The sequence below is a fragment of the Saccopteryx bilineata genome, chromosome X, assembly GCF_036850765.1.
Source record: "Saccopteryx bilineata isolate mSacBil1 chromosome X, mSacBil1_pri_phased_curated, whole genome shotgun sequence".
NCBI lineage: Eukaryota > Metazoa > Chordata > Mammalia > Chiroptera > Emballonuridae > Saccopteryx > Saccopteryx bilineata.
The window spans coordinates 97,737,936-97,751,981 of record NC_089502.1 but is presented as its reverse complement, the minus strand read 5'-3'; the positions used below and the strand labels follow the sequence as shown (position 1 = coordinate 97,751,981).

Genomic DNA, 14,046 nt, shown 5'->3' with positions numbered 1-14,046 from the left:
AAGCACTGGGGAAGGCCACAGCCAAGTCCTCACATCCTCTGTCTGGAAAGCAGGCCAGAGATGCCTGCAATCCTGTGTCTGGTCATGGTGGCTGCACAGTCCAGCCTGAGATCTTCTTGTGCCTTGACTATCCCTGATATTGCTCAGCTGGCATGCTGGGGCTCTCTTGCCTTTTAAAATTTTAAGATAAAGTGTTTCTGGCTCCTGTTTAATTAGGGTGCTTGGGAGATTTTGTTTGTCTGTTTTTGTTAAACAGTTCTGATTGGCCAATGAAAATAGCTTATACCTTGAGGCCTAAGAACCATGACTCAGGACCCCAAGAACAGGCATTTTCTCCATCAGAATGTCCCACAGGCATGATTTATGAGAACTAAAACCACCTGTGCATGTGTGCAGGCATTTGTGTGTGTGTGTGTCTGTATTTTAAAGTAGGCAATAACTGTACATAGGCATCAAGAAAATTACAGTTTTACCATCTCTTTATGAATAATTGCTCTTATATCGGTATAAGTATATGAAATTTTATATATACTTGACCATCTTAAATGGAACTAGTTGTTTCTCATTTCTTCACATCTATCTTTCCCAGGCTGTAAAGATTATTCCAAATAAATATCAGAAGACACTGCAGATGGCATGAGCAGATACTTAGGGCATTCTGTTTTCTGATACTGAATTAAGCAAAAAGATCCATACATAATATTTTCATATTTTATTAGTTTCAAATTTATATCTGTAAGGATCTTCTAAGGTTCCACCAGAACTGTAAGTGACTAGCTGGAGTAAAATGGTTTGGGTTAAATCTATGAAAATGATTGACCTACTGACACATCTGTGTGCACACATGCACTTCAGGTAATTTAATATAATTAGCTGTAATAGTTTTGTCTGAAATTTACTAAGTCCTTTCTTACTTGTTCAGTGATAGGTAAGACAGAGGCTATTTTAAAACCATGATAGTTAAGGGTAAACAGCATTATTCAGGAGTAATTTCAGTTATAGCTTGATATAACAGAAGCAGTAAATAAAGCTTTACTTTTTAGAGAATTTTAATGTGTTCCTAATGCTCACTGTCAAAAATCACAATGTGATTCCTGCCTTTTTGTTTTATTCAGAGACACTTTTTCAGAAATCTTGGGTCTATTCTGGCCTATGCCTTTTTGGGGACTGCTGTTTCCTGCTTCATTATCGGGTAAGGGACTCTTTCTCATATAACCTAATTAACATATTTTTCAAAGAGATGGGATCCACATGGGTCCACAGAGTTCAGTATTTCCCCCCAGCTTTGAGATATAATTGACATATAACATTGTATAAGTTTAAGATGTGCAAAGTGTTGATTTGATACATTTATAAATCGCGAAATGATTATCACCATAGCGTTAACTAACACTTTCATCCTGCCTCATAACTACCTTTTTTTTATGGTGAGAACATTTGAGACCTACTCTAATATCAACATTCAAGACTATGATACAGCATTATTAGCTATAATAACCATGCTAGATGTTAGATCCTCAAACTTGTTAATCTTATTACTGGTAATTTGTACCCTTTGAGCAACATCTCTCTATTTTCCCCACTCCCCAGCCTCTGGCAATCACCAGAGTCAAGTATTTTGATGTTTTTGATGATGGCAGTTAAGATCTAAAGCTACATTATCCGGCCCTGGCCGGTTAGCTCAGTGGTAGAGCGTCGGCCTGGCGTGCAGAAGTCCAGGGTTCGATTCCCGGCCAGGGCACACAGGAGAAGCGCCCATCTGCTTCTCTACCCCTCCCCCTCTCCTTCCTCTCTGTCTCTCTCTTCCCCTCCCACAGCGAGGCTCCATTGGCGCAGAGATGGCCCGGGCGCTGGGGATGGCTCCTTGGCCTCTGCCCCGGGCGCTGGAGTGGCTCTGGTCGCGGCAGAGCGGCGCCCTGGAGGGGCGGAGCGTCGCCCCCTGGTGGGTGGAGCGTCGCCCCCTGGTGGGCGGAACGTCACCCCTGGTGGGCGTGCCGGGTGGATCCCGGTCGGCGCATGCGGGAATCTGTCTGACTGTCTCTCCCTGTTTCCCGCTTCAGAAAAATACAAAAAAAATAAATTAAATAAAGCTACATTATCCAGTAAGGTAGCTAATTAGCCATATGTGGCTATTTAAATTAAAATTAGTCAAAATAAAATAAAATTATGTTTAGTCCCCAGATCATGGTTTCTAACATTTTCCAATAAAAAAGATTCAGGGTCCTTTGCAAAATGGCTGATTCTAGGGCTGGGGCAGCATATATACAAAACTAGAAAGGAGACTCTCACAATGGCAAAATGTAAGGAAGTGCTCAGAAAACAAACAAACATTGGAGATGATGGGGGGCAAGATGGGGAAAAAGTTGCCTGAGAGAAGTCTGGTAACCATGTCTAAGCTTGTGGTGGAAGGAAATGAAGAAGAAGGTGTGGTTTCTGGAAATATTTAAAAGGTAGGTGAAGCCTTTCATAAGCAACAACAGGAAAATCAAATCTATATTATAGAGTTATTATAAATTGAAGTAGAACTGTTCAAGTGTCTGAAATGGGGCCTAGCATACAGGAAGCAAACAATAAGTTATAGTTATTCTCAAAAGGATTAAATTATGCAAATAGTTTTTGAGCTCCTAGCTTAGTCAATCTACTTGTTCTAGGCACTCAAAGTACAAAAGTGAGCAAGGACATGGTTCTGATCACCAAGAGTCTTATTATCAGAGGATTGGCTTTAGGGTGGTTATTTTTAGTTCCCTAACCCCTGAAGCTCCTGCAATTACACACACACACACGCACACATACATACACAACCTTAGTTACATGTACTAGGCCTTCTAACACTCCTCACTCCTGATTTCTAAACTGATCTATAGAGGATGTGCTCTGGCCAAGTTCAAATATTGAACTTGTTGGTCCCTCTTGGGCCACATCATATTCTGCAAAGCATAAAGAGGGCTGCTGCTGGCCTACCAAACCCATGCAAAGAATAAAAGATCAGGTATGTCAGTGGGTACGCTGATATTTTAATTGGATGTTAAGAGAGTTTTGCCTCTTTTCCCTTCTTTGAAATAATTCTTGGCAGGAAAGGTTGATCACTTGAATCTCTGTAGCTAAACCAATTTTTTACTCTCCAGTTTCATCCATTACTTTAAACACATTATCTTAGAAAAAAGCCTGTGAGTTTTATAGCAATTTATTGTACATTATGCAGGGTTCTTTCTCTTTCTTTCTTCTCTATTACCCAGCTGCTTAAGATGCCTTTGTTGCTAATTGAGGACCAAACTTTATAGTTGTAAGTAAGCACAACTTTTAAAAATGGAATATATGGATGTTTCAGCAAGATAACATTAACTGCAAAGTATTACTTGGTGCCAAAGTCTTACTGCACATGTTCCTGGTAAGTGTCCAACCACAGCAGCTGCCTGATGTTTTCATGACTCTCTCTTGAAGCACAATATTCTAGTACTGCTCTGCTTGCATATTTGCTAGGTTACTCAATGAAGGGAGTTTTATTGTCCTCTTCTGACATAATTTATCCTCTCTTTTTACAGAAATCTCATGTATGGTGTGGTGAAGCTCATGAAGATAGTGGGACAGCTGTCAGATAAATTTTACTACACAGATTGTCTCTTTTTTGGAGCAATTATCTCTGCCACTGACCCAGGTATTTGCATATTTTGGCATTTTCATTATGATCATTATGATATTTCATTATTTAAATCTTAAAAAGTTCAGAGTAATTATGTACTTTCGTTGCAGTGGGGAGACTGTAGTATTAACATGGAATAATGGAGGAAGAGACCACTAAGTGACAGACTTAGATAGCTTTTCTAAGCATGAATTTCCCCATTGTTATTATTATTATTAATTGTAGTAAAACATATAACAGTTTACTGTTTTAACCATTTTAAGTGTACAGTACAGTAGTGTTAAGTATATTCACATTGTTGTCCAACCAACCTCTAGAACTTTTTCATCATATAAAACTGAAACTCTACACCCATTAAACAACTCCCCATTTCCCCCTCCCCCAGCCCCTGGAAGGCACCAACCATTCTACTTCCTGCTTCTATGAGTTTGACTGCTTTGGGTACCTCTCATAAGTACAATCATATAGTATTTGTCTTTTGTGTCTGGCTTATTTCATTTTTCATAATATCCTGAAGGTTCATTCATGTTATAGCATTTGTCAGCCTGTGTCAGAATTTCCTTCCTTTTTAATGCTAAATAATGTCCCATTATATATGTATGTATACCACATTTTGTTCATCCATCTTTCAATGGACACTTGGATTGCTTCTACCTGTATTTCCTTTTTGTCTTTTATTAGAGAATGTCTAATTTATTCATACTTTTTACACATGAACTATCTTCTTCAGTGTTGTGCTTTTGCCTTCTTTTGGTTCAAACAGTACCTTTTCTTAGTGGAAATACATATTCATACCTGTAGGAGTGTAATTTAATTTGTAAACTTACTTTGTGCAATGTTACTACATGGCTGCACGTTGTGATATGGTTTTTATATTTATACATAATTTTTTTACCTTATATATTTTCATGTGTTAGTTGAGCCAATTCTTAAAAATTAAACCAGTAATTATTATCTGTCTTTTTCTCCCTTCAAGCTCAAAAACAAACAAGCAAAACAAAACAAAACAAAAACCAAAACTCTATGTTGGAACCCATAATTAAATCAGTTTGCATAAAGGTCAACTATTGAGGGTAAATCTTAGGGAAAGAATTTACGGAGATAAAGCTGATCCTGTCCCAATAGTGGAAATGGAGAGGTCTGTCATGTCCTCTAACATTCTGGACAGTAATGATCTTACATATACTAAGATTCTCTCCCACTTCACTATGTCTCTTGTGGATTTTCTAGATCAGCGCTATCCCACAGACGTTTCTGTGATGGTAGAAATGTTCTGTGACCTTCACAGTCCGTTATGGTAGCTAGTAGTCACGTGTGACTTTTTGAAATGTGGGATAGTGGAACTGAAGAACTGAATTTTAATCTTTATGTTAATTAATTTAAATTTAAATAGCCATATGTTGATAGCACATCTCTAGACAGTTATGTGGTTCTAAAAAATCTTAATGTTCCCAAACCGTTAACCCTCTTATCCCCATATTTTATTTCAAATACTTTAAATCAGTGGTCTTCAACCTTTTTGGGGCCACGGATTGGTTTAATGTCAGAAAATATTTTCACGGACCAGCCTTTAGGGTGGGACGGATAAATGTATCATGTGACCAAGACAAGCGTCAAGAGTGAGTCTTAGACGGATATAACAGGGAATCTGGTCATTTTAAAAAAATAAAATATCGTTCAGACTTAAATATATATAAATAAAATGGAAATAATGTAAGTTATTTATTCTTTCTCTGCAGACCGGTACTGGTCCGTGGCCCGGGGTTTGGGGACCACTGCTTTAAATAAATCAATATTCAAGACTTGGTTGGTTGAAGCACTCTGGTTTGTGTAAAGAATGTGGGATGTAGAGTTGCAGGCAGAGGTTTTCCTTCTAGCCCTGCCAATTACTGAGCTGGTGGCCTCATGCACTTGATCTCTTTTAAGTCAGCTTCCTCATTTATGAAGTAGGGATAATAGTACCTATTTCCTAGGGATATTGTGAAGATTAAATGAAATAATACAGTGTGTTCATAAAGTCATGGTGCAATTTTGACTGGTCACAGGAAAGCAACAAATGATGATAGAAATGTGAAATCTGCACCAAATAAAAGGAAAACTCTCCTAGTTTCATGCCTATTCAGTGCAGTTCGATGTGGGCTCACACACAGATTCTTTAGTGCTCCTTAGGTAGCTATCCCGTATAGCCTCTACAGACTGGTCACTGGCTGATGGCCTATCAGAATGGGGTTTCTCCACCAAACTGCCGGTTTCCTTCAACTGCTTATCCCACCTAGTAATGTTATTCCTATGTGGTGGTGCTTCGTTATAAACGCGCCAACATTCACGTTGCACTTTGGTCACGAATTTGAATTTAGCGAGCCACAGAACACACTGAACTTTCCTCTGTACCATCCACATCTCGACTGGCATGGCCGTGGGCTGCTCTGCTGTATACATGGTGTTACATCATCACCTGTGCATGCTCACATGCTGCCACATCATCCTACAGAAACTGGGATGGTTTTCCCTTTATTTGGTGCAGATTTCACATTTCTATTGTCTTTTGTTGCTTTCCTGTGACTGGTCAAAAGTGCACCATGACTTTACAGACACACTGTATATATAAAATATTGAGCATAGCATCTGTTATTTGAAAATTTGGGCCATCAAAGAAATAAAAACTTAAGTATAGAGTTAGAAGGGACCATAAGACCAAATTGAATTCTTGTACCTGGTACATCAAACAAAAATCTGGTATTGGGATATACAATGATATTGACTGATATGAAGAATATAAGTTTTTGTTCCTGATGACATTTAACACCAGTCTTTGGCCTTCCTGTTGAAGAAGACAGTATATGTGTAGAATGGTGGAGGCTTCTCTATGACCAGGAGCCCTCTCCATTCTGTGGTTATGTATCATGGGTGCTATGTGCCATCTTTGTGGACTGTTACTTTTGATGGATCCACAATTCAGGAAAGAAGATGACATTCTCAATCTGTAGTGCATTCCAGAGAAAACAAGTGCTATTCCTTCTTGTGGACCATTATGAGGTGACTCCCGTCATTTTAATTCTTTCACCTTTATTCCACTTGGGTCAATCAAGCCTACTCACAAGTTTCAAAATCTGTCATCAATGTTGTCAAAGAGTGGTGTCACTTAGGCTAGTCAGTATTTTACTTATCCTTTGAGACTCAGTTCAGATCTGCCACCTGCCTAGTTCTTCCCTCACTCCTTCAGTTACTTGCTCCTGCAGATCTTCAGTTGTCTATTTTGTACACAACAATACTTGTCTATTTTGTACACAACAATACTTGCTGCTTTGTACTGAGTGTTAGCAAATGCTAAGTGCTCTTTAGTACACAAATGAAGTGTTCAGGAAAAGTTAGTTGAATGAATAAATTAAGGTTCTTAAGTTTTCCTTTCCCCCCTGCTATACTTTTATTTTTTTCACTGCTTTTTAGATACCTGTACCAGCAGTCGTCAGTTAGTTCATTGTGATTTCTCCGTTCATATCCAGTTGGAAATAGCTGTTGTGAGCCTGATTCCAAGGGTCCTGCTGTGGGTGGAACAGTGCGTTTATGCCCCACTTTTAGAAGCCACTCACTCAGTCTGCCATCCCCATGTCATCTTCCTGGTGTCAGCACCCATATTCCTCATCTTGGTTGGGCACAGCCTTGCTCAGGAATGGTAGAGTTCCTGCCCTGTTTTATAATGTGATGGGTAGGAAGAATGAGAAATCAAAACTAGAGCAGTCAAGTTCAGACTGGTGCTGTACAAATGTTCATTGTTATTGTCATTAATTATGCAAGCTAGCCTTCGTTGTCATGGATAAATGAGTTAACCGTACATTATTATTATTATTATTATTATTATTTCTACTGGTAACTGTAGTATTTTAGGAAAATAGTAGTTAAATTCAGAAGACCTTTTGAAAGTTATGTAGCTCAAACACTCACTTTGCTAAAGTCTTTACACTTTCTTTCCTATGTGCTCAGTTCTCATAGCTAGTTGGTGGTCATATTGTATGCTCTGTGTGCCCTCCAGGTTTACTCGCCACCTGTTTCCACTCTCCTCTCCATGCCAAAGGGCTGACTTATATGGAAGATTTCAGAGGTTCCTTTGCCTTCTTGGATTTTCATTGGATTTGTCCATGGGAGGGGGGAAGCGCCAATGGGAAAATAGAAGGAAGGTGGAGATGTATGGTCCCTGAGGGCTGGCTGTGTCCTTTGATCAAAGGTCATAGCTCCTATCAGGCAACTTTTTCCATACAGTTTATAGTTCTGACAATCACTCCTTCACTGGACCCTTTGGGCCTAGGGATGGCATAAAGCTCCATATTTCAGTCTCAAGCACTGCCCTCTCTTTGTGGCTTTCCTGTACTCCCCCCACCCTTCTATGAATAATCCCTTATTAAACACTGCTCAAATTGCTCATTTTGAGGATGCCAAATGTTTCCTGCCAGAGTCTTGATGGATAAAATCCTGAGATCCAGATCCCTGTGCTCTATTTGTGGAGATTAGCCTTCATCAGTCCTGAGTCCCTGAGTGACATGAACAGAGGCCTTCAATGCCAACACCCAGTGGGCATGTTGTATGAGTAACAAAAAACTATTCTTGGATTCAACCACTGAAATTTTAGGAATTTTGATACTGCAGTAGAGAGCAGCCCATCATGCAGGGCCTTATTTCTTTTTCTCTGAGAGAAATGATAGTAGTATCCACAGGCTTTTATGAGGTCTAAGTGAGATTGTAAAATGTTTATAGTGCCTGTTTCATGGTAAATTCTTAATAATTGTTGTTATTATCATCATTGTTAATTTTTCTTCCACATTGGGTTAAAAACAAGACAATTCTTATGTCATATACAGTTGAATCTTGAACAATATGGGTATGAACTGTGTGGGTCCACATATATGTGGGATTTTTTCTCAATAAATACTTGTACTGTTTTCAGTCTGCAGTTGGGAGTCTGTGGATGTGGATCTACCTTATTTCAAACAGGGGACTTGAATGTCTGTGGATTTTTGGTATCCTCAGGGGTCTTGGAACCAATTGCCCATGGATACTGAGGGACTATAAGTTTTGGGGGAGATAACATTTTATGTAGATTTCCGACTGTGCAAGGGGTCAGTGCCCCTAACTCTCAAGTTTAAAGATCAACTCTAATGATAAACTACTATAGTAAAGGGTTTTGTTTTTTTTTTAAATATATTATTCAGGGTTCTTCAGAGAAACAGGAAAAATAGGAGGGGTGTGTGTGTGTGTGTGTGTGTGTGTGTGTGTGTGTGTGTTTGGAGAGAGAGAGACTGAGAGATTATAAGGAATTCTCTAATGCAATTATGGAGGCTGAGAAGTCCCAAGATTGACAGTCCAAAATCCTAAGAACCAGGAAAGCCAATGGTATAGTTCCAGTCCAAGTCCAAATGTAGGAGGAGACTGACATCCCAGCTCAAAAACAGCAAAGTAGCGAGAGTGAGTTCTCCCTTACTCTTTTTGTTCTAGTCAAGTCTTTAACAGAGTGGATGAGTCCCATCAACATTGGGGAGGGCTCTCTGTTTTACTCCATCTACTGATTCAAATGTCAGTCTCAGACAGAACCTCACAGACACACCTGGAATAATGTTTAATCAAACATCTGGGCATCCCATGCCCCAGTCAAGTTGACATATAAAATTGGCCATTACAAGTTTTATGTAAGGAGCCACAGATATTATTCATATAATAAATAATGCAGGAAATAAGAACTTTTTAAGACTAATTTCTAATGATTTTTCCTCTTGTGAAACCTGATAAACTGTATGTAAGGGTGGATGAAAGAGACAGACTTTGTGTTTTGTGTTATGAAGATGATATGTCCTTTAGTAACTAAAGCTGCTGGTGATGTCCCCTGTTGATGCCTGGTTAGCATCTGAATGCTTAGAGTAGCTAATGATTTTTGTAGCCTAAATTTATAAGTATCTGGAGTAGCCTCATGATATGGTAGGCATTTTTCAAATCCAGTTTATTCTTTGGTTACCATTAATAAATGAAATAAATGTTTTGAAAAGGAAGGCATGATGGGGGTAGTATAGGTTTGGAATCTCCCTTAATCCCTAACAAAAATAGAGAAAGCAAGACAGCAAGAGAAAAAAAGATTCAGAGATACAACTAGCTGACAGAATATCCTCATGAATCCCTAACTGTCACTTGGTAGGGTAAAACCTCCCTTCTGAGGAAGCAGAAGGGAGAAGAGGGGGGCTATTGATCATTTTGACTGTCAGGAAACCCAGAAATTTCCCACAAGTATTCACACTCAAAATGAGGGGTCCACATTCCTGGGGTGGGGGCAATTTCATAGGCATATTGGGTAACAACAGTTAAAACTGGAAGTGGCCTTACCAGCTCTAATTTATGGGTGAAGGCAAGGAGACTGGAGGAAGTGTGAGACTTCTAGAGTCATGTGAGCCTTCAGGTTTTTCAGAAAATACCCAGGGAAGATCTATCTGGAAGCTAATCCCTATATTTGAACTGCTAGGGCCATGGACTTTGAATAATGGGGAATTAAAGGAGAAAGAAACCTCAGGTACAAGTAGAGGAGACCAGAGGAAGTAGATCTGAGTGCTGGGTAGGTGGTTATACCCAGAGGCCATGTTTTTAATATTTCAATGTAAAACCAGAAGAGGGAGCCCCTGAGCCATGAAACTAGAAAATATACTCTGGGCCTTCTACCCCAGACTTAATATGAGGAGCAGAAATGGATTGAGGTTGAACTTCATACAAACATAAGAAAAATGAAGTTCATCCTTCTGAATAATAAAGTTTCAAATAATGAAGTCATATCAGAAATATAGGGTCCCAAGGCGGATCATTAATATTCCAACAGAACCTAAAGGAAATTTTTGAAAAATGATGGTTATGAAAGAACTGTATATATATCACTATTAGAAAATTTAGGAATGAAATGGCTAAACAATAGAACATTATGAACAGAGAGCTGACAGAAAGGAATGGAGGGGGTACTTATGGAGTAAAAGATGTAAAAAGTATTTAAAAAATAAACTTTGAAATGGACAAAACCAAACGATAGTGTCAGGGAATATATTCAATACATTGGGTGGTCAAACTGTACGGAAACGTGAGAAAGTGATTACTAGAAAATCAAGTTAGTGGTTACTTTTGAGTGAAGGAAGGGGTTTGAGATTGGAATAGAACATATGGGGGGAATTCTGTGGAGGCTGGCAAAGTTCCATTACAAGAGTGGCTTGGCTTATAACTCACTAAGCTACACATTTGTTTGGTTTATTTTTCTGATTACATCAGTTTGTAATGCTTTTGGCTGCAAATAACAGAAAAACCTGGCAGTACCAGCTTAAACAAATAACTCTTTGTCTTGGCTAACAGTCCTGAGCTGGTGCTATGGCTCCTGCTACAATCAGTCATCCAGAAGCTTAGTGTGCAGTGTTACTAGTTTCTTGTGGGTAGAGGCCAGGGATGCTGCTAAACATTCTACAATGCACAGAACAGCACCCCCGCCCCCCTATGACAAAGACTTTTCTGGTCCCAAATGTCAGTGGAGCTAAACTTGGGAAACTCCAAAACCTTTTTAGGGGGTTGCTCCGGTCAAAAAGGATTTAATAATAATATCAATACACTATGTGTCATTTTTACTTTCTTTAAGAAGTATTCAGTGGAGTGAGGGTTTTCCAGGGGCTGCATAACGTGTGATACTATCTGTTGATCAAATGCAGAAGCAAATAAGCACCATCTGTCTTACATTAATCAAGATTTAAAAATATTTGAAAAAAATATAAAACAATGGCTTTCTTTTCTCATTTTTTTTGGAAAATATGATTATTTTCTATTAAAATGTGTTATCATATAATAGGTTTATTAGTAATTTTAAATAAATAAATATTTTTCTGTTTTATTTAGTACATTAAATATTGATAACTATAGTCCACAAAACTAAAGCTCTTTGGGGGCCTTAATAATTTTTAGAGTGTAAAGAAGTCCTGAAGCCAAAAGTTTGAGGACTGCTGGTCTGGAGACTGATTTTTAAATGCCCAAGAAATATGGAGACTATAAGAAGTGTAATTATATATAGTGCATCATAAATGAAGACTTATTTCACTAAATGTTATTAAAGCCTTCTCTGTGCCCTGACCCTCTGCTCGGTTCTGGGAGCACAGTGGTCAATAAAATAGGTTTCTGTTCCAATGGTAGAGCTGAATCACATCGTGATTATTTTTTAAAGTCCTGTAATAGAGTTTTCTTTCCTGAGGTGTGATGGGATTATAGTGGAAAGGGCAGTGTTTCAGTGCAGTGTTATTAGATTAAAGCATCATCTCACAACTCATTCTGATTAGGAAGTTTGCCATTTTTATTTCTGCCATAGTCAGAGACCCTGCCTTTGACTCCTTGGCTCTCCCAAGCCACTGATCCTGCTGAAGATAAGAATTGCTTCTAAAAATTAGTCATCAATGGCTTAACGTCAGAAACTGAAACTAATTTATGTGCTTTTGGCTCACTTTTTAGTGACTGTACTGGCGATATTTAATGAGTTACATGCAGACGTGGACCTTTATGCACTTCTCTTTGGAGAAAGCGTACTAAATGATGCTGTTGCCATTGTGTTGTCCTCGTAAGTAACAATATTTCTGCCCAGGGAAGAGGGACTCTGTCTTCCTGAATGCTCTGGGATAAATTCAGAGTCATGTCTTAAAAGTGTTAAATATTGAATTAAGTGTTTTTCTAAATGATGTTTCTCAACTTTATTGATAATATTATGTTGCTTTGTCCAGTCAGCAGCAATCAGAATGCTGTTACAAGCATAGCATGGTGATTGCAGATTAAGTTAAACGAATACACCATAGGGAGTGCCTGGCAGAGTGTAGATACCTGTTTTTTACATTTTTCTTCTTCTTCTTTTCCAAGTGAGAGGAGGGGAGACAGAGAGCCAGACTCCTGCACGTGCCCTAACTGGGATCGACCCGGCAACCCCCATCAGGGGCTGATGCCCTTCCCATCTGGGGTCATGCTTGCAACTGAGCTACTTTTAGCACCTGAGGTGGAGACTTTCCAGAGCCATCCTCAGCGCCCAGGGCTGATGCACTCAAACCAATCGAGCCATGGCCACAGGAGAGGGAGAGAGACAGAAAGAAGGGAGAGGTAGAAGGGTGGAGAAGCAGATGGTCACTTCTCTTGTGGGCCTTGACCAGGAATTGAACCCAGAACATCCACATGCCAGGCCGACTCTCTACCATTGAGCCAACTGGCCAGGGCCTAGATACCTATGTTTGTTGATAGTTTTTGGTACCAGGGGTAAAACCAGCACAGTCTTTTAAAACTTCCTCTTCTTTTTAAATTCCAGGTCTATTGTTGCCTACCAGCCTGCAGGGCTGAACACTCATGCCTTTGATGCTGCTGCCTTTTTTAAGTCAGTTGGCATTTTCCTAGGTATATTCAGTGGCTCTTTTACCATGGGAGCTGTGACTGGTGTTGTGACTGCTCTAATATCCTTTTGGTAGTTTCTGCCCCTGCCTGGATGTGATTATGTAACATTACAGTTGAAGAAAGAAAGTTGCCGATTCTTCCTTTCAGAAATGAATCTTAAATCTATTGTTCCACTGGGATTTGGGGGCTCCAAAATGGCCCTTTGGTAAAACATGACAGTCAACTGCCTAGCTAAGATTCTGAGAAAATGTTTGGGGCATAGCTTTAGGCTTAGCTTTGTCCTCACGTTTGCATTTTTCTCTCCCTTCTATGAACCAGTTGGAAATGGGAGCTAAGGAGAAGCATTAGGTTTAGGAGGATGAAAAGAGCTGAAAAACCAGAAAGAGTCTAGGAATCAGAGACCACCTCACAGGAGGCCAGGAGGAAGCAGGCTGGGAAATACTTTAGCCTCAAGCTTGCTGCTACTTTCAGCTCTTCTGGCTCATAGAGGGCTAATGTAGCCATAACTAGCTGGGAAGCATCAGTAGGAATTACTGAGAGGTGGTCTTCCTTAAGTAGGCTTCACAATATTTAGCTTAAAGCCAACTAACTAGCCATTCAACCAACCAACAAACATTTCACATTTACAGTGTGAAATGAGCAGACAGCCCCTCCACAGCTGTGCTGAGTCCTTCATCAAATTTCTTTCAGTGGCATTTAGATCCCTGCTCTCCAATTCAAATGTAGTGCGAACCACAAACGTGAGCCACATTTCAGCGTGCAATCACATACAAATTAACAAAACTCATACAAATTATTAATGAGATTTTACACAATCGAGTTTGTACCAGATCTTTGAAATATGCTGTGGATTTTGCTCTTACAGCACATTTCAATTCAGACTAGCCACATTTTAAGTGTTCAGTGGCCATGTGTGGCTAGTGGCTACCATATCTGACAACAAAGATTGATACTGCTTTCTTCACAGAGTCCCTTTTTATGTCCTGGAG

The 14,046-nt window shown here is 39.4% G+C and overlaps 1 protein-coding gene across 2 annotated transcripts in view; it reads left to right on the top strand.

The window, feature by feature from the left end:
• The window catches only part of SLC9A7 (solute carrier family 9 member A7), a 178,709-nt gene that overhangs the window by 115,269 nt on the left and 49,394 nt on the right, over positions 1–14,046 (top strand). For both annotated transcript variants that reach the window (XM_066250377.1, XM_066250376.1), the window contains exons 4-7: positions 1,116–1,192; positions 3,543–3,655; positions 12,140–12,245; positions 12,975–13,116. In XM_066250377.1, coding sequence (XP_066106474.1) covers positions 1,116–1,192; positions 3,543–3,655; positions 12,140–12,245; positions 12,975–13,116 — 438 coding nt within the window. The remainder of the gene's footprint in view (positions 1–1,115; positions 1,193–3,542; positions 3,656–12,139; positions 12,246–12,974; positions 13,117–14,046) is intronic.